This window comes from Crotalus tigris, unplaced genomic scaffold (assembly GCF_016545835.1).
Source record: "Crotalus tigris isolate CLP2741 ecotype Arizona unplaced genomic scaffold, ASM1654583v1 scf7180000024339.11422700, whole genome shotgun sequence".
Taxonomy (NCBI): domain Eukaryota; kingdom Metazoa; phylum Chordata; class Lepidosauria; order Squamata; family Viperidae; genus Crotalus; species Crotalus tigris.
The window spans coordinates 5424122-5448994 of NW_024100509.1; the positions used below are offsets into that span (position 1 = coordinate 5424122).

At 37.0% G+C, this 24873-nt stretch overlaps 1 protein-coding gene across 4 annotated transcripts in view; it reads left to right on the plus strand.

Moving 5' to 3' along the window:
* The first annotated feature begins 16042 nt into the window (after positions 1-16042).
* The window catches only part of ARAP3 (ArfGAP with RhoGAP domain, ankyrin repeat and PH domain 3), a 120697-nt gene continuing 111866 nt past the window's right edge, over positions 16043-24873 (plus strand). For 2 of the 4 annotated variants that reach the window (XM_039326039.1, XM_039326040.1), the window contains exons 1-2: positions 16046-16189; positions 23441-24485. In XM_039326039.1, coding sequence (XP_039181973.1) covers positions 23479-24485 — 1007 coding nt within the window. In that variant the 5' untranslated portion in view covers positions 16046-16189; positions 23441-23478. Of the gene's footprint in view, positions 16190-23440; positions 24486-24873 lie in introns of all 4 variants that reach the window. The other 2 variants (XM_039326042.1, XM_039326041.1) reach the window with 2 other exon arrangements.

Here is a 24873-nt window from a genome sequence, read left to right on the forward strand (position 1 = left end):
TTCAATCTGTTGTTCTTCTTGATCCTTAGGTTTCTTTTGATTTATGTAGAAAATCTTTTCCCTTTTCCATTTTGTCAGTCCCTTTTCTGGGTTTTCCATTGGCTGTACTTGTTGATCAATTGAATCCTCAGTCATGGTATTTAATTGGTCCATTTTTTCAGTTATATTCCAAATAGTTGATTTTTCAGTTGTAATCCAAATCTGAGTTCGTGTTATCTGGGCTGACATCCCAGATTCTGTAACTTCTTATTTCTTCAGTAGCTGTAAGAATAATTTGGTAAATCGATTTCAGCATAAAGAGAATTTGTTCCTGATCTTCCTCCATATTCTCTTAGTAATGTGTTAGATTAAAGGCTTTGCAATCAGAGAATATAAAAAAAAATCAGTGAGTATGGAACACAGCTGGGCTTCACTGCTGATAAGTGTCTCAAGGTTATAAGTCTTATCTATTGTCTAGGCCACAGATCGGCAACCGGCAGTTCTAGAGCTGCATGTGGTTCTTTGAGCCTTCTCCTGCGGCTCCCAGCCTCCTCTGTCATTTACAGAGAGACAGAGAGAGACAGAGAGAGGCACTTGAGTTTCCTCTCTCTCTCTCTCTCTCTCTCTCTCTCTCTCTCTCTCTGTGTGTGTGTGTGTGTGTGTGTGTGTGCGTGTGTAAAAAAGAGAGTGGCCTTACCCTTTTCTCTGATGAGCTGACAAGCTTATTGGGCAGGGCTCCTTCCTTGGCTGTGTCTCTGCAGGAAGCAAGAAGGGCAGGAGAGAGCCAGCCTGTTGGAGAACAGCTTGAAGCCAGCTTGCCAGGTGAGCAGAACATCGGAGAGAGGAAGAGAGGAGGGGAGAGAGAAAGAGGGAGAGGGGGGAGAGAAAGTGAGAGGGAGGGAAAGAGAGAGAGGGAGAGGAGAGAGAGGGAGAGAAAGAGGGGGAGAGAAAAAAGAGATAAAGAGTGAGGAAAGAGGGAGAGGGAGAGGAGACAGAGGAGGGAGAGAGGAAAGAGAAAAGGAGGGAGAGAAAGAGGGAGAGAAAGAAAGAAAGAAAGAAAGAAAGAAAGAAAGAAAGAAAGAAAGAGAAAGAGAGGGGAAAGAGAAAGAGAGAGAAGGAGAGGAACGAGAGAGGGGGAGAGAAAGAGAGAGGGAGAGAAAGAGAGGGAGAGAAAGAGAGGGAGAGGAGAGAGAGAGAGAGAAAAAGAGAGAGGGAGGGAGAGAGGAAAGAGAGAGAGGGAGAGAGGGAGAGGAAAGAAAGAGATAGGGAGAGGAAAGAGAGAGAAAGAGAGAGAGAACTCATGCACAGCAGCCTCTATTTCTTTTTAATTAAACTCTTCAATCAAGCTCCTCCCCCTCGTGTGCACGCATGTGCGTGCACAAGTTTTGTGGCTCCCAGCGTTTTCTTTTCTCTGGGAAACGGGTCCAAGTGGCTCTTTGAGTGTTTAAGGTTGCAGACCCCTGCACTAGGCTGCTAGCCAAGTCTCTTTTAAACAATAACAGGTTGTAATATCAGGTTTAGCCACAAGATGTCACCCCTATATTTAAATTTTTCCTTTAGGTCTGAAGTTTTTATAATCTTTTCAGTTTTTTTTCTTTTTTATAAGTAAAAACCCAGATCTTCAGTAAGAGTAGAAAGTCTTTTAATCCACAAACTTTAAGAAATAAAATTCCAATTAGGATCAGGTTATTCTTGCAACTTTTTTAAAAACTCCCCTGGATAGTCAGTCACTGCTGTGTTTTAGAGGGAGGGATAAAATCTCCCTTCCCTCTCCACAAGTGGGAAAGTGCTTAAGGCAGCTTATGCAGGTAAAGAAAATAATTAGGATTTAAGAGAGGTAGATGTCATCTGCGCTGCCTTAAAATTGCTTGAGGGTGAGTGTGACTTCGGCTGTCTGCAGCCTAGTGATGAGTCATATTGCTATGGCCAGTCTTTTGTCTTCCAGTTTGGAGGGCCGCCCTGGATCAAGCGGAAGAGCTACCACCCTCCCATGATCCAACGGGTGTCCCCTACTTGCTGGTCGCCCCTACGTAGTGACTTTCGACCTTTTCCAGGATCCCCCAGTGAAGCGAAACTGAACACGGAAGACAGAGCTTGCCTTCCAGACGTCCATATCGGCTGCCTCAGCAAACCGGAAGCCTCCACATTAAATTTCATTTTGTTGGGTAAGGCCCATTGTTCAAGCCTGTCAAGATCTTTTTGGATCTTGTGCACGTCTTCTGGGGTGTTGGCTATTCCTTCCAGCTTAGTGTCATCTGCAAATTTGATGAGTTCCCCTTCTATTCCCTCATCTAAGTCATTTATGAAGATATTGAAGAGTAGTGGGCCTAAAACAGAACCTTGTGGTGCCCCACTGCTTACTTCCCTCCATGTAGATGTAGTATCATTGAGGACTACTTGTTGAGTATGGTTTGCCAGCCAGTTACAAATCCATCTGGTGGTGATGCTGTATCATATTTTATCAAATGCCTTGCTGAAGTCCAAATATACTATGTCCACAGCATTTTACTGGTCTACTAATTTAGTCACTTTGTCAAATAATGAAATAAGATTGGTTTGGCATGATCTGTTTTTAACAAACCTGTGCTGGTTTCTAGTTATAACTTTGTTTGTTTCTAGATGTTCGCAGATCTGTTTTTTGACTATTTTTTCCAGTATCTTCCCAGGTATTAATGTTAAGTTGATTGGTCTGTAATTTCCTGGATCTGTTTTTTTTTTTTTCCTCTTTTTTGAAGATGGGAGCCACATCAGCTCTTTTCCAATCCTCTGGTAGTTCCCAGTGCTCCAAGATTTTTTAAAGATATGGTACAGTGGTTCTGAGATAACATCTGCCAGCTCCTTCAGAACTCTGGGGTGTAATCCATTAGGTCCTGGTAATTTATGTTCATCAAGATCAGACAGGTGTTCTCTTACCATTTTCTTGCTTATGTTATATGCTCCTGGCTACTTCAACATTCTCCATAAGGGATTCCCATGTCTCTAAGGGAGTTCATTCTGGAATGTAAATAACTTTTCTCTTTTTCTTTACTGGCCGACACACTGGCCAGGGAGGCCTCTCTCCTCTTCAAATTCTTATTGCCATGGATATCCCTCTAGTATCTAAATATCCCTCTGGTATCTTACCTGTCAGGCTGAGTTGAAGTCCTTCCTTGAGTCGGCCAACTTTCCCTTAGGTTTGCACTGGATCCTGGCTTTTTGTCTTGGAATTTCCAATTCCTCTTTGTTTCAGCAGGGGCAATCCAATCTTTAGGGCTGGGAAAAATTATCCAGGTGCACACTCCCCTTTTCGGACATCCCCAGCTGCCAATGATGGAATGCATGCAAATCCCAGAGGAGCCCCCAAAGCTGTTATGTGCTCCTGGCTACTTTCCGTTGTGACCAGCGACAAGCTTGCCTGACCAATAACCAGCCAAGACACAGTGAAGGCCTTTTGTTTTGTTTATTACAATAAGCAGGGAGAAAAGCTATCAAAGCTTGATTCTCTCCAAAGTTTCAACCCAAAATATTCCCTTCTTTATATAACCCTGTCCCGGCCGCCACATCCCTCCTCGTTTGCCATTGGCTGAGTTACTATGAGGTTACACTCTTTCCAACTGCCTCCTACATATTTCCTGCTACATACTAAATCATACATAACATGTATATTAAAATTAGGAGATAATTTATGCAAGGTGTGTCAGTTAATATCAATCAGTCAATTACACATACTCAATTGTCAGTTTTGAGTTCTGGGCTCCCTTTTTTACGACTTCTTAGAAAAACAGGTTCCTTCCTGTTTTCTCATTCAGTTAATTTTCCCTGGTTAGCCATTTCCTCTTGCAACAGGTTTTTACAGCTTGTGTTCTTTCTTTTTCCACTCTGAAGACCCAGATAATAACTTTTGCCTACTTGTTTATCTTACATGTTCCCTTTATACCCCCCTTTAATTTTTAATACTTTGAAAGGTCTTCATTATCATGCTTAGAAAATCTTATAACCATTAACTGAATAATTTCTTCTTTTCCCAAGGCTTTACTAAAAGCTTTTCCTACAGCTTCCTACAGGTTTGAGCTGATGGGATTAGAAAAACAAAGACTTCTAAGGACAGAAATATGACCTTTAGGACATTATAGGATTAACCCACTACCATTAGAATACCAAAAGGGCACACTCAAGCTCAGGTCAAAGTACAAGCCACAGGAACAGGAAGAACCTCAAATATAAAACCCAAAGAAGGTATAAAACCCCACCATTCCCAGCTCTATTTTGTCAGCTACTCCCAAAACATGCTGTGTCACTGACCTTTCTGGCAACAAAATAAACAGCAACCTTCCTTCCAAACAGCCTCAGCTTGGACTGAATCTGTTTGTTTATCCCCAGCTTGGACTGAACCTGATGATTTTTCTTTCAACAGTCCTAAAAACATTTCTACCTGTTTTCCTACTTCAATAGGATTGTCTATTGGTTTGGGCAATTCTTTCCTAAATTGCCTAATTTCAAAAGTTGTTGGGGGGGGATATTTTTCTGGAGAGGGATAATAATAATAATAATAATAATAATAATAATAGTAATAGTAATAATAATAATAATAATAATAATAATAATAATGATATTGGAAGGGACCTTGGAGGTCAGCTAGTCCAACCCCCTGCTCAGGCAGGAAACTCTATACCACAGGTCGGCAACCTGCAGCTCCGGAGCCAATGCGGCTCTTTGAGCCTTCCCCTGTGGCTCCCAGCCCCCTCTGCCTTTGCAGAGAGAGACAGAGACAGAGAGAGGCAATTGCGCTTCCCTGCCTCTCTCTCTCTCTCTCTCTCTCTCTCTCTCTCTCTCTCTCTCTCTGTGTGTGTGTGTGTGTGTGTGTGTGTGTGTGTGTGTAAAAGAGAGTGCACTCACAGTGTTCTCCGAGGAGCTGAAAAACTTACTGGGCGGAGCTCCTCCCTTTGCTGCGTCTCTGCAGGAAGCAGGAAGGGCAGGAGAGAGCTAGCTAGCCCAGCTAGGCTGACTCAGGAATTCTGGGAGTTGAAGTCCATGAGTCATAAAAGAGCCGAGGTTGCTTACCCCTGAGCTTGTTGGACAGCAACTTGAAGTTTGCCAGGTGAGCAGCAGATAGGAGGGGGGGAGAGAGAGATAGAAAGAGAGAGAGGGAGAGGGAGAGAGAGAGGAAAGAGAGAGAGAAAGAAAGAGAGTGGGGGAAGAGGAGTGGCAGACCAAGGGCAGAGAGGGAGGGAGGGAGAGAGACAGAGAGAGAGACCCTTTTGACATCTAAAATGAAGATAACACTGCATATATCCTTTTTTTACCTGTGTGTGTATGTAATTTTATTCTCTTAAAGCATTCTCTTGGTGATCATTGTTTTAATAGTATGGCTATTCCCAAGAGTTATATTTTTACTTTTATTTTTAATGTGTGTGTGTATGTGTGTGTGTGTGTGTGTGTGTGTGTGTGTGTGTGTATATATATATACACATATACATACATACACATACACACACATACACACACATACACACACACCTATAATAAAGATAAAAAAGGATATATGCAGTGTTATCTTCATTTTAGATATCAAAAGGGTTTTGCAGCTCCCGGTGTTTTGTTTTTGGTGGGAAATGGGTTCAAGTGGCTCTTTGAGTGTTTTGGGTTGCCTACCCCTGCCCTATACCATTTCAGACAAATGGCTGTCCAATCTCTTCTTAAAGACTTCCAGTGTTGGAGCATTCACAGCTTCTGACGCAGGTTGTTCCACTGGTTAATTGTTCTAACTGTCAGGAAGTTTCTCCTTAGTTCTAGGTTGCTTCTCTCTTTGGTTAGTTTCCATCCATTGCTTCTTGTCTTGCCTTTAAGTGTTTTGGAGAATAGCTTGACACTCTCTTCTTTGTGGCAACCCCTGAGATATTGGAACACTGCTATCACGTCCCCCTTCATTCTTCTCTTCATTAAACTAGACATACCCAATTCCAGCAACCGTTCCTGGTAATGTTCCTTTTTCCACTCTGAAGACCCAGATAATAACTGATGCAAATAATGAGTCCTGCCTGTTACTTCCTTGCCATCTTTAGTAAACCAACAGTTTCCTTGATGTTTTTCTTGTTATTTGTATGTTGAAAGAAACATATTATCTTTTTATTATCTTTGACTTTTGTTTCCAGTCTTCGTTTATTCTGATCCTTTGCTTTCCTGACTTCATCTTTGCAGATTCGGGCTATCTGCTGATATTCTGCCTTAGTTATGTGTCCCTCTTTCCATTTTATGTATTTATTCTTTTTGTCTTTCAGTTTATCAGAGAGGTTTTTGTATAACCATACTAGTTTTTTCTTGGATTTCTTGTTTTCTTTTTTAGTGGTATTGTATTTGACTGGGCTTTTATGATTATATTTTTCAGTGTTTCCCATGCTTCTTGAATTCTTTTCCCCTTTAGAGTTTTTATCCATGACATTTTGCTTAGGCTCTCTTTCAGTTTGTTAAAATCAGCTCTTTTAATGTTTAAGACACTGGTAGGATTATGTTCTATTGCTTGTGTTTGCATTATATTGAATTCCAATATGGTGTGGTCACTCTTGCCCAAGGTTCTGGCAATTTCAACTCCCTCTATCACTTCTTCTCTGTTAATAAGAATTAGGTCCAATATAGTTTTTCCTCTAGTTCTCTCCTCTACCTTTTGGATGACAAAGTTGTCATTTAAGTTGATTAGGAATCCATTCCATTTGCTGCAGTTTGTCTCCCAGTTGATGTCAGAGTAGTTAAAGTCTCCCATTATTACTGTGGCATGTTTCCTACATACATTTGTTAATTGATTAGCAAAGAGTTCATCTATTTCTTCTGCTAGGTTGCGTGGCCTGCAGTATATGCCTATAGCAATGTCATTTCCCCCCCTTTTATATTGATCCACATGGATTCTAGGAGGTTTTCATCCTAGGATTTGTGTATTTCTGTAGAGATGTAGTGATCTTTTATATATAATGCTATTCCACCTCCTCTTTTGTTAGGTCATATACATAATTCTCCTGTCTCCTCTTTTCACCACACCAACTCAAAGTGGATTGGGCTGCAACTACTATACAACATTGACTTTCTAGTTTCCACTGTCCATCTCTTTGTTAAATGGGGAAGTCGGCAACAGTTTTTTCTGGAAGGTACCAGTTAGTGGATCAGCTATAATTCAAGGAGGCAGACCTAGATGACTGCATGGTACATCCAATGGTGGAATTCAAATACCTGAACAACTGGTTCTCTTATTTGATGCAGGCCTGGGCCTCTGGGGCCTAGAATAGACTTCCGGAAGAGGCATCCATGCACTTCCATTGGGCCATTCTAGGCCTGGGAGGCTTCTTCCAGGCCTCTGAGGCCTAGAACAGACTTCCAGAAGTGGTATCCACGCACTTCCGGTGGGCCGTTCTAGGCCTGGGAAGCCTCCTCCAGGCCTCTGAGGCCTAGACTAGACTTTTGGAAGCTAGGTGGTTCTCCGAATGCAGCAAAATTTAGCTACCGGTTCTATCAAACTGGTGTGAACTGGCTGAATTCTTGTGGAAAACAAAAGGACTCTTACGAATTCCAGAGAGTTTTAGCAGAGAGATTTATTGCGCAGGTTCAGAAGCAATAGCAACCAGAAATTCTGAACCCTGAGGGCGGGTTCAGACTTTAGTTTTATACTTTCCCTTTCTCAGGAACAAAGGAATACACATTGTAATACACATTGTAATACATTAAGTTAGTTTCTCATGGGTATACAATGGAGAGAGTTTGCTACATACATTGTATCCAAGTGCAATGCGCATTAGGTTAGTCATAGACTACTAACACAGCATTATTCCAGTAATTATGCAGACACATCATTAGTCTAGTGATTGTTTATTATACCACATTTGTCCAACAAAATGGAACAGATTTGGCACCACTTTCTTTTAGGATGTTTTTCTGGCTTCCCAGCCTAATTTGCAATCTTGAGGTTCCTGGCTGGTTTTTCATACAGTTCAAAGTAACTTTCAGTTTCAGGTGCCTGAGACATGGGATTCTTTAAGATGGGTTTTTGTGATGAGAATTACACTTTGAAAAATTTGTAGTCCTGGAAATTTGAGAGAACTAGGCATGATACAGAAAGGGGGTCTTTTTAATGCTATTTAAATTTAAGATTAAATCTGAGATTTCCATAAAACACCAGTAAGTAATTAGACCCTTTCTTTTATGATATTTTACTAGGCCTTTTCTGAAGACCTCTGCCGGTGAAATGGAGGCAGGGGGTGACGCGCATAAGCGGTGGCAAGCAGCTATGTTCTATGTCCACTTAAACATGGCCTTGCTTAAAAATCAGCCCTCAAGATGTGATATGGAGAGTATAACGATAAGTGGCTCCAGGATTTTTTATGTTCCTTCCAGGTTTTCTCTCAGAAAATGTGCTTGTTTGGCTTAGTGGCTAATTTGATTGACACAAGAGAGATTCAGTTTCTACTCCATCTTCAACTACAGCAGCTCACTTTCAGCCCTGCTTCACAGGGCTGTTGAGAAGTAATATAGGAGAATGGAGCACTATGTATATGCCCTGAGTTCCTGAACATAAAATGGGATATAGATATACTGTATGTGCATCTATATGGGCCACAGAAGTACACATAAAGCAATAAAGCTTCCCAGAGTCCCTCTGGATAGTCAGATGGGCAATATACAAATTTAATCAATCAATCAATCAATCATTCTAGGCCTTTCTTCATGCACCTTAAAGTTGTTGCTTCTTTAAATGCCACATGATGAGTCACTTCCTTTTTTGCTGCTAGATGGGGGAGAGAGTGAAGGATTACAAAACTGGCAGGGAAACTGTCATGGAATGTTTAAAATGGCCTTCATGTGACTGTGGCACCAGCTCAGCCATAGCAGCAACCTGAAGCAGCCCCAACTTTTCCAAATTTCATTCCTTCCTGGGTCATGGGTCCCAGAATTTGGATGCATTTGGTACATTAACCCATTTGAGGTATCTAGATTCAAAAAATGTTGCTCTAAGGTGCATCATTTCACGCAGTAATGATAATGGGAGTTTTATCTATATAAATAAAAATGTAAGTGTTTGTTTGTTCAAAATCTTAAATCTCCAAAAGTTCTTCACCGATTGCTTTGAAATTTTGACACAACGTTGCATTCAAATATGTGCATGTTTTTATATACCTATATTATATAGCTGTCACACCTGTGACAGGTAAAACATGCTTTTTTTCAAAAACAGCAGCATCTGTTGGACGTAAAAGAAACACACGTTATGTGCACTTTCTCTTTTCTTTCTTTTCCATTTAACCAGACTGAGCCACAGCAACGCGTGGCCAGGTACAGCTAGTTAGTATATAGATATTCAACTGAAGCCAGAACTTTAGGATTAATACCTAAACAGTTAGAAAAAAATCATGGAAGATTATTTCAGCACATGACTACAGCACCAAGATTGCTTTATGCACAGAGATGGAAAGATTCAATACTACTCACTATGGAGGAATGGTTAGTAAAATTGATAGATTTTGCTGAAATGGATAGATTGATCTCTTTGATTAGAGGAAAGACATTATCTACCATATAGTTCTAAATTGTTTACACTTCCCATGTTCTGGTAACATTTTTACTATTATCATTGTATAATACAGTAACATGCAGCATACATTTGTTGCACGTTTTGATAACCTTGCTCAAAACATAAACAGAAATGCAATTAATTTAAATTAATCCAAATTAATGAAAAATTAATTGGGGTTCTTCTATGATGGTTGTCAGTTTATTTCACAGATTGACAAAATATATTTGAAGATATACCTGTCTCAAGAAAATAAAAGAAAGCTGCATTGTAAGTAATTTACTTGGGAGTAACTCTCACTGATATCAATGTGACTGACATTAGAAGTGATATGTTTCAAAATGAATGGAAGGTTCTGGACACATCAGAAAGCTCAGCTTTTCTTCTATGTAAACACATGCCCTATCTGTGGGAATTTTTGAGATCATGTAGATTTCAGTTTCAGGACATTAATAAGTGCAACAGTAAGTGCAATTCCCAACTCCCCCCACCTGAATTTCCTCCTAAAGCACACAATGGTCTGTCCTTCTTAGTCTCTAAAAGCGTGCTTGTTCGATGCTAGAATGAAAGCTGAGAAGCAAACAGAAAGCAGTGACATCTCCTCCCAAAAAACTATTAAAACTGTTGGACCACAAGAATTTTGTGACAGCATTCATTGATGAATAAGCAAAATAAAAATAAGCTTTATTTTAGAAATTCAGTACAGATGTTAGTGTCCAGGAAATTGGATGCCCTGTGAATGTATGGAGCAGTTCAACTGAATATACTGTAGCTGGAGAAGTTTCCTGTTTGGCTTGTGACATGGGGAGCCTCCCAATATCTTGGAAAGGAAATAGGAAGCTGCTGCTCTATTGCAGATTAGTGCAGGACATGTACCACTTATTTCAATTTAATTACCAGTGAGCAGCCAAGTTCTTAATACTTTCAGATTCAGACCCAGTTTCAATTCTTTAGGTCTCCTTCAAAGTTCCTGATAGTGGAGGCTACTGCTTCTGAACATGGCTCTTTACTGACACAAGGGAAACTGAAGCAAAGGTTGAACTCTGTTTGCTTTATACCAGTGGTTCTTAACCTTTTTGAACGAATTGTCCCCTTGAGCCAATGAGGAAGTTGTCATCGCCCCCCTCCCCCAGCATAACCTCTCAATCACAACATAGGAAATAATTCTTCAATTTATGCAAACCCTTTTTTTGTTTTCTTTAAAATTGTAATCAGGACATATCGATGCAAATAATTTATTTCCAGTCTTTTTCCCATATCTCCCATATTCTGGCCAGTGGCATCCCACTATATGGGTAGAGGCTGCTGCGCAACACGCATGAAGCTAAGCGATGCGTCTTCACATATGTACGGCATTCTGTACTGAAGCTAGCTGGAGGAACATTTGAAAACACAATTCAATCCACTATTAGCGAGCGATCTGATGTTTTTGTACGACAGATATACAGCGATTCACTGTACGAAAAAGTCTCAAAAGTGTCCCCAAAACTTCTCGCTCCATTGCCCCCATATTGCCCCCTTTTCGTTCCTTCATCCCCATGTCGCCCCTTTTCATTCCATCGCCCCCCTGAAAAATGAAATTGCCCCCTGGGGGGCAATATCGCCCAGGTTAAAAACCACTGCTTTATACAACCATAGATTTAGTCCAAAGCATCATCACTCAGTTCAAAATTCAGCTGAGCAATTTCCCCAACCCAGCATCCCCAGAAAGAAAAACTTAAAAATAAAGTTAATAGCTCAACTCAAGGGTAGAAAGTGTCTGGCCTGGATGTTTGCACTTAAAGAACTGCAGACAACTCATATAATAATTTTATTTCTAAACTTTTTTACTTGAATGTATTTGAATATGATGGTTTACCAGTTTGCCTTAATTAAATTTCTCCAATCCCCAAACCAAATAAAGATCACACACACACACACACACACACACACTATACAAATCAGAGAAGTTTTAGCACTATTTTAATTTTATTTAAATTTTTTTGATTGTTGTGAACTGCCCAGAGTCATTGAGAATTTAATGGCATGCAAGATTTATATGTTGTAAGTCCTCAATTTACAACAGTTTGTTTAGTGACCATTCAAAGTTACAACAGCTCTGAAAAAAATGATTGATGACTATTTTTCACACTTAGGACCATTGTAGCATCCCCATGGTCACATGATCAAAATTCAGATGTTTGGCAACTGACTCATATTTATGACAGTTGCAGTGTCCCAGGGTCATGTGACCATGTTTTGTGACCTTCTGATAAGCAAGCAATGAGGCAGCCAGATTCATTTAACAATTATGTTACTAAGTTAATAACTGCAGTTATTCACTTAATAACTGTGGCTAGAAAGGTTGTGAAAATGGGGCAAAATTCATTTAACAAATGTTTTGCTCAGCCACAGAAATTTTGGGCTCAATTGAGGTTGTAAATCAAGGACTACTGTACCTATATTATCAACACTCTTATTCCAATAACTTCTAACTAGTGAAACCATGCATCATACGGCAACAATTTTGGAATCAAGGTACCTCAAATGGGCTAATTTACAGTATACATCTAAAATGGACTAACTTAAAATTATGTGTCCAAAATCTGGGACCTATGATTCTCATGGAATTGAAATTTGACGAATTTTATAAATTTTATAAATTTTATTGACTATGATATTTACTTCAACATTGGCTATTTTTACAGTATATACATCTCTGAATGTATCCCGACTTTTACAGTGAAGACATACATTAAATTCAAAGCCAATTCACAAGCTTATGGAGAAGTGAAAAGGGTTTTCATGTGCAAATGGTCTGAAATTGGCTATGGGAGTTGAAAATCTGGGGGAACAAAGAAAGGATTTAAAGAGCTACAAAATAGTTAATGTTGTATAAGAAAACATGCCACTACATACATAGTAACATCGCCACAAACAAACATAAATTAAAAACAATTCTAAATACATACTATGGAATAGTAATAGGAAGACAGTAGAATAAGACAGGTGGTGTTAATAAGATGAGAAAATAAAAGTAAGCATAATATTAGCATTAGACTTTCTCTCAGCCCAATTCACCTCACAGGGTTGTTGTTGTTGTGGGGAAAAAAAGGTGCGTTGGATATGTTGGCCACTTTGGGTTATTTGTAAAAATAATAAAGATGGGATACAAATAAATAAAATAAATAAAAATAAATTTTGTACAATCAGTTTTATAGAAAAAACAAATACAGTTTTTATTTCTATGATATGTACTACATTAAGAAAAACCCTAACAATCCCCATTATATATTGGAGATCATTAAAATCTGGTATTTTTTCTAAGTATGAAATTTCTACTTGCACTCTAAGCTAATATGGAGGTATGGTTATAATAATGCTTAAATTTAATTAATGGGAGAAGCCATCCTTGTAAATAGCTAAACAAACATCTTGTTAAAAAATCTGGGTAGAGTATGAAGTATTTTGTCAGATAATTTAATAGGATCAGATGTTGATTTTTCTTAATTTGAAAGTGGCAAGTTGCAGTATAAAAATAAATTGCCAAAAAAGTGCAGAACAATTAAAATAACTTTTGATATCTGGTTATGGTCAACAGTCCCAAGACATTTAAAATCACTCTTTCACTAGAAGGTTTAACATAGTCTGTAATAACTATATAACCAGTATTTTGGTTTAAAGCACCAGACTAAAAAGTGGGAGACTATGAGTCCTAGTCAGTTGTGGGATTCAGCTGGTTTGTACCAATTTGGCAGAACCGATACCTAATTTTTTGAGTTCGGTGAATTGGTTATGATAAATCTGTGTTTTCCGGAACACGTCTGGTTTTCGTTCAACTTCCTTCCAGCTGGGGAAAAAAAAACCCTCCCCAAAAGTCCAGGAGAGGAATGACAGAAACCAAACAGAGATGTGGCACCTTTGATCACATCAGCTGCCTGCCTGCCTCTTCCCTTTCACTTCCCTCCTGAGCCAGACTGCCATGCTATGGAGGATGGGCCTTACCCGGTCCCCCTCTGCCATTTTGGAGTCAGGAGGGGAGTGATGGCGAAAGGCTCTGCCATCGCTGCACAAGAGCCATGTCTGCCTCTGGAGGAGCTTTCTTCAGTCCCCGCTGCCCCCACTTCACTCTGCAGATCACTTGCCCGGCACTTGAAAAGTTTTGTCCCTGCAGAAGTTTTCCCCCTCTGCCTCTTCCTCAGGTGGCTTACTCTGCCCCCCCCCCTTTACTTTTAGCATTCAGGGAAGTCCGTTCCTTTACGTGTTCTTAAGTTGCTCTTTGGGCAGAGAACCGGTTGTTAAATTATTTGAATCTCACCACTGGTCCTAGTCGTGCCTTAGCCATAAACCTCAGTCATGGGTGACTTTTGGGCTAGTCACTCTGTCAGCCCAACCCACCTCACAGATTGTTGTTGTGGGGAAAATAGCAGGAGGAAAGTGCATTGGATATGTTCGCTGCCTTGAGTTATTTATAAAAGTAATAACAGCAGGATTCAAACAAATAATGATGGAATATGCCAAATTAGATAACAATATTTAGAAGCAGAGAAGAAGTTGCTCGAAAATGCTTAAGAGAAAGGCACATATTTAAGGAATGAAAAAAAGAACACATAACCAAAGAAAAGTACAAAGTAGCTTCCTTTTTTCAGATTTTTTTCAGAAAAACTAAAACAGAATAAGCTAAGGCTTGTTAGAGATTGCAAAGATAATTTTAAAAAGTTTTCTTTATGCATATTAGAAATAAAAGGAAAATAGACACATAGATAATCTCTGTTATGGTTACTGGCTATAAAATTAAACAGTAAATTTTAACAGATTAAAAGCATGAAAAGCCATGGCACAAAAGAAAATAAACATTTGTTTAAAGAAAACTATTAAAATGCCTAATATCTAAAAGATCAATAAGATTGCATACAACAGTTTACTTCAATGCAGTGAGTATATTAAGAGAATACTGAATTAAAAAGAGCCTGGGTAACAAAATATCTAAGTAATAAAATACTATAAATATAATATGCAGTACTGAAGTTCTATATGTTAAATATTTCATATATAGAACATGAATAATAAAATCTTGTCACAGATAATAGCATGATCTCTTCCAAATATCTCCTGATTAGTCCCCTTAGTATTTCTAGTTTATTTTATAAACTTCTTGAATGGTTAGAGTAGGAAAAATTTCTTGGCAATGAATAAGCAGACATTAGGGAAGGCAGATCAACCATTAATCAAATCGAGCTGTTCCTTCATCCTCACTCACCTACCTGTGCGCTGCACATGCAAGTGGAGCTGCACACATGCGCTTGCCCACCATTTCCACAGCCATGTTCTGAACAGGTCGTGACCCAGGAGTTTGGAACCCTTGCTATATACCATTTAACTATACTCATTGGTTCTGGGCTTGCTATCCTCCAACAAGTCTTCTCCCTCTTCTATATAATAGTCCCTTAGATATTCGAACACAGCTAACACAGCTCCTATTATATAATTATAGGGCTGGAAGAGACCTTGAACATCTTCTAATCTGATCCGCTGCCCAAGGCAGGAGTCCTTATTCCATCCCAGACAAATGGTTGTTCACTCATTTCTTGAAAACCTTGAGTGATGGAGTACCCATCCAGGAGGCAAGCTGTTCAATTGACTAATTGTTCTCACTGTCAGGAAATTTCTCCTTAGTTCCAGGTTGGATCACCCACTGATGAGCTTCTTCTTCTCTAGACGAAGCACAATCAATTTTTCATAGAAGTTGGCTTCCAGTTGCCTCGTCATCTTGGCAGCCTTCTCTGAATATTCTCCATTCTATTGATGTCCTTATTGTAATTTTTAATTTATTTTATTGGATATATATGACTGTCCACTTCGCAAAACAACTGATCAATAAAATATCAATAAATATTTTATTTAAATAAAATATATAAATAAAAATATCAATAATATAATACAATAAAAAATAAAGCAAAAAAGATGATGGCCAGGGATAAACTAGACAACAGCAAATTTGTACAACTCATGAGCCGAACTACCAACCCCCATAGATTTGTAATTTACATTAATCAGACATTGTCATTTTCTCAGCATGTATTCATAGGCCTTACATATAAAGTTTCTATTATATTTAATTATCTTAACTGGCAGGATAATTACAAGGTTTACAGGACTAAAATAAATCTTTGTGAGTTTTGTTTTGCTAGCTCAGCTATAAAATTGATGAAGAGGATAGGAATAGTGTTTGAAAATAAGCCAAATAAGTCTCTAAAAATTTGGGGCCAATTCTTAATTAGAGTTTCCTATTCTATAAAGATATAGATCAATATAAGAAAGTATCTTCAGTATCTTCAATGTTCCCATTGCAGTTTAAATACTTCAAAATATAGAATTATCACCTCAATGAGGTATACATGTAACATGTATAAAATATTCTCATGTAGAGGATCATTGCCACATTCACAGTAAAGTGAATAATTTCTGTTTGCAGGGTGGGAGAAGGCAACAGGAAGGAAACCTCTCTTGAACAATGGGAGGAAATGGAAGAATTGAGTTGGGGTGAGGGGGAACAACAGCCAAGTAGTAGCAGGAGCTGCTTCATTTGTGGGAAGGTATCCATATCTGAACTGTTCTCCAAACAGGAATGTGAAGGATATCTTATAACGCTTGTCTTATATGACCAACTGTAATGACTATTAATGAAGAGTGGGATAAAGGGTAAGTGCTGCTTATCAATATATCAGTATAGTCAAGATCCAGCTTTTCTGCATAAATGATGGAGCTTTCCAAAATAGCAGAAAAGAAGAAGTGACAGGGATTACTCAAGCACCCTCAAAAAATGTCATGGTTAAGAAATTGTTGAAAATTGGTTGGGAGCTGCCCAGTTTGGTATAAGATGGATAGCTATATAAATGTTTTAAATAAATAAATAGAAAATCCTGGTTCAAATATTGTTGTTACAATGATTCCATCATGTAACACTTTAATTGTTTGAATTGTCTACCAGTTCAGATAGTAAATATGTTTAATGGCCAGCAAGCTATCAACTACAAAATTAATTTTATCTCTTCTGGGTTACTCCATAGATAATCATGACCAGAACTAGTGCAAGGCTTGAAAAATATTTAGCAAATTTCTTTTGCCAAGAATGTAATTGTTAATTATTTTAATGACTGGTTCTAATTTTGGTTTTGATTTTTATTGCATTAATTTTATGTCTCATAAACTGTATTTGTATTGATGTAAGTTATATTGATCACTGGAATAAATAGGTATGTGCAGTATAAATTCAATAATAAATAAATAGCTGAACATTAAACTCCCATTGGCTACCGTGAGAAAAAATATACAAAACTTTAGTTTTTCAACAGAATGAGTTGTTATTGTTTATGAGGTGATAAAGATGTAGAAATAGTTACACAAATTCTGAGTTATGTTCATTTAAAATCTGTTCAATAAAAAAGAAACCTATTACTTTGTGACAGAATGTGACCCCTTTGTAAGGAACATCCATGCCAAATTCCTAACAGAACAGCCAGGTTTTGTACAAAAATCAATGGCATTTATAAGGAAAGATATTGCTCCTTCCTAAAAGTGATAGAGCTGATTGCTAGAGTTATTTTTGAAATTTTAAGTGATTAACTCACTGTTCTTGTCTGTAAAATAAATTGGTCATTAGTCTAAAATTGCTCACAAAAAACAATGAAGGACAATGAGGTGGAGCAAATATAGAACACTAAGCTTTTGGAGACTGAGATAATCAATGATGGTCTGATCTGAAAGGTCAATTTTATAACAATCTTGCCAACCATTAAATCAATACACCCCAGCCCAGTCCAATAAGATGTTGTAGTAAAGTTACAATTGTTTGCTATATGCTGAAGCTCTGTAGAAACAGTTTGCCATAGAAATTTCATAGAGTTCAGAATACGAACATTAAATTGGTTCCCTTTGATGGAATAAATCAGTATCAGGATTGCATGGTGAAATATTGTCTTAGTCAAACTGATGCACAACAGTATTTAGGAGTTACAGGAGTTGAGAAAGGATGGATAGAACAGTGCTTAACTTAGACTTTTTCTTATCTTTTTTTAAAGTTTTTTTTTAATCCCACCTTTATTATTTTTATAAATAACTCAAGGTGGCCAATATACCTAATACAGATAGTCCCCAACTTATGACCACAGCTGAGCTCAAAATTTCCATTGTTAAATGAGACATTTGTTAAGTGACTTTTGCTCCATTTTACAACCTTTCTTGATGCAGTTGTTAGGTGAATCACTACAGCTGATAAGTTAGTAACCTTGTTACAACATTGCAAAAGGTGATCACATGTCTTTGGGACACAGCAACAGTCATATAGTGCATTCAGAAAGTATTCAGACCCCTTTCACTTTTGTCAATTTTGTTATGCTGCAGCCGATTCTAAAGTTTTTGAAATTCATTTTTTTTCTCATTAATTTACACTCTGTACCCCATAATGACAAATAGAATTTTAGAAATGTCTGCAAATGTATTAAAAAGAAAAAACTAAACTATCACATTGGCATAAGTACTGAGACCATTTGCAACAACACTTGAAATTTAGCTCAGGTGCCTCCCATTTCTCTTGTTCATAGTGGTCCATGAGGGGTTTCCAACTGGGCCCCAGAAACAGCTGGTGAGTGCATAAGCATGCACACACATCCTCACTTGTGCAAGCAGCGGATGAGCAGGTTTCCATGCGCTCCATTTAAGTGAGCAGCAGGTGTGCATGCATACTGCTTGTGGAAATGGAGCTGCATGCGCACGCTTGCCAGTCACTCATGCAGAACCTTCTTTTCCCCTGCCAGTCCGGAAAGCCGGAAACATTGGGGAACCCTGGTATAGTATGAATTTGGGACAATCTGACAAGGGTATTAGGATTTTAAGTATTTGTTTGTTAAACCATTCTCAGCCAAAGTTTCAGTGCTCTGGTTCAGAAAAGGCCTGGCCTGTGTACAGAATGTGGTCATTTGGGACTAAGACATTTAATTACTGTTTCCCTAATTTAAATCCTTTTTCTCTCTTATGTGGTTGGATAGTACCACAATTCAAAAGAAGTTATTACAAAAACAGGCCACTCCCTTAAGAAACAAAAGAGTACAATGGAGAAAGAGACAGAGATCCATAATGGCTATTCCAATTTTCTGATTTTGTTTCTAATATTGCTCTCTTAACAAATGACAAATAGATTCATTTATTCCCTTCATCATACTCATCTGGTTTAATCTTCTTTTAATGTGCTTATATAACTATTTCTCCTCTTATTTCCTAATTTTTTCCTCTCTGTTTTTTCACAATGTATGTATATCATTCTGCTACCTTTTAGTTCTTTTACTTGTACTAATTTTTATGTAAACTCCATGTTCCCAAGCATTTTTTTAATTTGTTTTTTTTTAGAATTGTGTAAGCTATGTAAATTTTTAAATAAAGCAGATGGGGATCTTTTCCTATATGTATTATTTGCTCTGTCTTATTTTACCTCTGTTGATGTACATTTGTGTGTTAGTATGTCACAATGGATGAAGAAAAGAGTTCAACAATGTAGTGGGAACTTTGGGAATGTTGGGCATATGTTCCACATCGTTCTATGAAAATGTCGCATGCTTTATCCATAATGTTCCAGTTTACCTGTAGTTTTTGTCCCAGTTGAATAAAAAAATAAAAATAATACATATAAATGATTTCCCATGCTAGATAATAAAGGATGGAGCTCCATTTCCCAATTCCTTCTCCAGAATCAGGATTAGGTAGAACAGACTTCTCTACTGACTGAAGTAGGATTGAGCTACTCCTTGCACTAAGGATCCAGCCATGAAACAATTGGAATAGATTTCATACCTGGGCATGTATGATCTGAAGCAGAGAAAAGGCAAATGGGAAAAGTGTTAAACAACATGCTCGTTCTATTTATTTTCTTTTTCCAATCCGTATTTTTGTACTCTGGAAATTAGTTAACTGATGTTTAGTTAGGTTAGGCTTGATGATATGAGATATATCTTTTCTACAAATTATGACAAAATTTGCAATTTCAGGTCTTCTGCAAAACACCAGGGACATTAATCCACAAAGGGGGGGGGAGATAATTATGATGATAAGAAAGAAACTTTTCCCTAACTATATTGATGGATCATGAAAACACATAGCCCGGGGAGGAGACTTGCTAGACATATGCAAAGAGGAAAGTGGGATTAGGATTGGTGAATCTATCAACATTAAAAGATGTATTAAGAAATACTGTAAGATGGCTTGCATACAGATTGAAAAAAGAAAGAGAAAAAAGATTGATAAGTAAACTACAAGATTTAAAAGGCGAAATACATTGCCATAATGACCCATTGAAAAAAATTGCCAAGGCTTACTATGAGACACTTTACAAGGCGGAGGTGGTTTCTAATGAGGCAATACTGGAGTATTTTAAAAAAGTGGATCTTCCAAAGATACCAGAGAATATGCAATATATGATAAATGAGAAGATAACAATGATGGAAATTACAGAAGCTATAAAAAGGCAATAGAAGGATAAAACTCCGGGACCTGATGGTTTCCCAGCAGAATTTTATATAGCTTTACAAGATATAGTAAGCCCGATATTGAAAGATCTCTGTAATGAAACCTTTTTGGTGACAAAAATACCAAATTCCTGGACAGAAGCTAATATTTCTCTTATACTTAAAGACGATACTGACCTTGCACAAATTAAAAACTATAGATCAATATCATTATTAAATGTGGACTATAAAATATTCACAGCAATAATAGTGGAAAGAATGAAGAAATTCTTGAATGAATTTATTCGCTCAGACCAAAATGGCTTTTTGCCTAAAAGACAGATAAAGAATAACTTAAGAATCATTTTAAAAGTGTTGGAATATTATGAAAAGCATCCGGGGAAACAGATGGCTCTTATATTCTTGGAAGCACAAAAAGCTTTTGATAATCTCAATTGGCAATTTATGTTTCAACAGTTGAGGGAGATGGATTTTGGTGAAAATTTTATAAACACAATCCAAGCAATTTATAATAAACAATCAGCAAGGATACTTTTAAACGGAGATTATACAGACAGTTTTGATATTAAAAAAGGCACGAGACAGGGATGTGCTCTGTCTCTTTTGTTATTCATTCTTACATTGGAAGTGCTGGCTAGGAATATTAGACAAGATTTGGAGATTAAAGGACTGGAGATAAAAGATCAGAAATATAAATTACAGGCTTTTGCAGACAATTTGGTTTTTATCTTAGAGGAGCTATTGGAAACAGCCACTAAACCTTTGCAGAAAATAGAGAAATTTGGAGAAGTGGATGGGTTGAAAATAAATAGGGAAAAGACTAAAGTACTCACACAAAAAAACAAAACAACAACAACAGAGAAACAGAAACTTCAACTTATTAAAAAAACAAATCTCCAGATAGCCAAAAAAGTGAAATATTTAGGTATCTATTTAACATCAAAATATATAACAGTAAAAGAGGACAACTATGAAAGATTATTGAAACAAATAAAACTAGATATGGAAAAGTGGAAAAACCTTCAACTACATTGTTAGGGAGGATAGCGACTGTTAAGATGAACATTTTACCTAAGGTACTTTTTTTATTTCAGATGGTCCCCGTCAAATTAAATCAGAAATTTTTTGATGATTTAAATGCAACAATAATGAGATTTATATGGCAAGGAAAAAAAGCAAGAATTAAAATCAAATCACTACAAGAATCTAAAGACAGAGGGGGCTTGGGCTCCCAGACTGGAGACTTTATTATCAAGCAGCTATTTTGCTTTGGCTTAAAGAATGGATTACGCTGAGAAACAAATGACTTCTTTATTTAGAGGGACATGATTTGCAACTGGGTTGGCATGCGTTTTTATGGTACGAAAAAAACAAAGTACATAAATATTTTCAAACTCATGCCATAAGGAATGTATTACTTTTAGAATGGGAGACAATTAAAAATAAAATTTATATGAAAATACCTGAGTGGCTTTCAACAATGGAAGCATTTGCTTATCCAAACTTAATTAACTATGACAAACTTGTTATGTATAAAGACATTTTAGATAAACATGGAAAACTTAAAGACAGACAAGCTCTTCAACAACATGGTGTCAATTTAACATGGTGGTCTTACCTCCAAATTCAAACAAGATATGAGAAAGATGTAAAATTAATGGGATTCTACAAAGAACAGACACCATTAGATAAAATACTCTTAAAAACAGATGAAAATCTGATCAAGAAACTTTATACATTTTTGTTAAGATGGAAGATGGAAGAAGAACAAGTAAAAAAAAACAATGATAGTGTGGGCAAGGAACTTTAGTTATTCTATAGACTTAGAAGATTGGCAAAATCTTTGGGATCGAAATATTAAATTTACTAAAGCAGCTGCATATAAGGAAAACTTATATAAAATGTTTTATAGATGGCATATGACACCAGTTAGATTAGAGAATTTTTTTAAAAAACGTATCAAATATTTGTTAGAAATGTAAACAAAAACCAGGCACTTATTATCATCTCTGGTGGATATGCCCTAACGCTAAGAAATTCTGGTTTAAGATTCATATGTGGTTAGAAAAAATGATTAAAATAAAGATAGAATTTAAACCGGAATTGTGTTTGCTAGGAATATTAGGATTTAATTATGGAAAAGAGAATGAGTACTTAATATTACATGTATTAACAGCTGCGAGAATAGCATTTGCCCTGTTCTGGAAAAATGAAAATCTACTATCTGACCAGATTATAATAAGAAAAATACTCAAATGTGCAGAAATGGACAGATTAACTTTAGAAATGAAAGAGAAAGAAGACTCAATCTATCTTAAAACATGGGATAAATTTTACCAATGGTTAGCAATATGATAGAATGAGAAAAGGATATGAAACTTAATGGGATAATTGATATTTTGTATTTAAATTTCATGTTTATTCCTATGAATTTTTCTTCTTTTTTATTTGTGATTTTAGCAATAATTATAACCAATAAGTAACATTAATGTGTTAAAGGTATTATAATTAATTAGTAATATATTAGTAATATTATATTGCTATTTTATATTAATTACTATGATTGAATATGTATACCTGGATGGGTTTACTTGCTGAAGCGTTTACTTATTGTGAGGGACAACCCCACTATTGTACCTATCCCTTCCCCTGGTCTAACCTTTTTTGTTTGTTACCCCTTGTCATACCCTTATTGACCCCACTTCCCCTTTACCCTTATAAAATTTAATAAAATACTTATTAAAAAAAAGAAATACTGTACCATACATTGCTGTGATGCAATGAAAGTAGAAGACATTTTTATTCTATATTATTTACTGATTGTGATAAATATGAACAGTAATTTCTTACTATATATGACTTTTTGTGAATTGCTTCATCTCATCCTTTTAACAAATTGTAGCATAGATCACGCTATCTTTTTATTACAAACGCTTCCTCTTTTTTTCTCACTATCAAAGCACCTTGCTCTTGGAGAATCTTACTTTTTTTTTTAAAGTAGATCTATATTTTTTTTCAGAGAATGTTATTCTGAAGGTTCTCCCCACTCTCCAGTGGAAAATCAAAAAAAGAGATTCTTTCTTAGATGCACTGAAGACTGGATGGCTGAAAGTGCTCTGTAATAGTTAGTTAGCCCACTTTTCCTGGAAAAGAAAGATCCCTATTGTTCAAATAGGTTTTTTTTTTAGGAACCGTTTGTCATAAACAGAATATTAGCCAAAATAACTATATTGAGTTCAGAGATCAGCAATCTGAACTCTTTATTTGAACTGAGCATCTTTTTATTTTCCCAACCAACTGAAACCAAAATAAGAATTCAGACTAGAAAACTTAATGTATTTATTCTTTTTCACTGATACCAGATTTAGTATAGAGTACATCACTATTGCAAATTTTTAAGCTCCAAAGTTTTTACTTTTTCTTTGATGTCTCATAGATTGCAGACTGAGAAGTCTACTTCCTTGCTGAACTGACATGCATCCTTTGTGTCACATGGATTCTGATATTGCAGACTGGCTTGCCATCATTCATCTGGAAAGCTATCAAGATATCTTCAAACAACATGGATATGTCTTAGTAAGAGATGTGGCCTCTCTCCGTAAGGAGGACCTACAGAAACTTGGTATCACTGCTACTGGCCACTGTAAAAGAATTCTGAATTTAGTACAGCAAACCCATCTGTTTGTGGACAATAAAAGTGGGCACATGGCAGAAGATTCCCATGCAGCTGAATGTACATATTCTCCAGATAGACCTGTGATAAAAAATGAAGAAATGTTGGCAAAAACTATTTCTGACTCTGAGGTTGATCATGATTTAGCCAGTCAGCTACAACATTCACTTCTGAATAAAGACTCTACATATTCTATAGAAAAGCCAATTCCTAAACCCAGAACTGTATTCCCACATGATCATGGAACAGCCAAACTACAGCCAATCTCATTGTCAATATTGCTACCTGTTCATAAACCCACTTTTTGTTCTGCACAAGGAGCACATAATATTCAAGAGAGATTTGACCAAGAAAAATGTACCACAAATGCTCAGACTTTTGATATAACCTCAGAAGACCAAGTCCATGCTCTAGCTTCTCAGAGAAGAGCAATAGAGGATAATTCTGGAACTGGTATTCAGAACTTTGTTCACATCAATGAAATGAGTACTGAAGGAAAGCGTTTGTCTAAAATTTTGTCCATTCCTTCTATTCCCAAGTTTTCCAGTCTATGTAGCGAGCAGTCTATGAACATCAGTCCAACCACATCCATTTCAACTGCTCAGAAAATACAGGCAGAGACTGTATTAGTTCCTTCTGTCCTCATTCAGTCAGCCTCCTTGGAGAATAAGAAAGAGATGTTACCAGATGCTACTTTGCCCTTGCCAGTTAAAAGTGTGGAAATGAAGGAGAGCCTGAGAGGTGTGACTAGCACAGAGCATTCTGAAATAATGCTACAAAATGGAAATTTTAACACAGAGAAGACTGGGTAAGTACGTATGCTCTTCCTAGCAGCGTAGTTTACTCCTTTCAATTAGAAAGGCCTCAGCTAGAGTAGGAAGACTGTGAAAGATAATATATGTCTATGTGTACATATATATATGTATATGCCAACTATTAGTAGTAATAACAGAATAGGAATGGGACTAATAATTTCAGGGTGGGGTTTACCATTACATCCTACCTTCTTTAGAATTATTGATTGGGTCTCTGTTCACCCTTGCAGATAATTGGGCTTCTTCAGGATTTCATAGATTTAGGGCAGAGATTCAAAATGCAATTCCACAAAGCCTTGACTCTGGTCTCAGACCTCCCCCAATCTTTACTGCAGTTTTTTATTGTGACAGAAGGGGAAATACATTAAAAATCATACACTT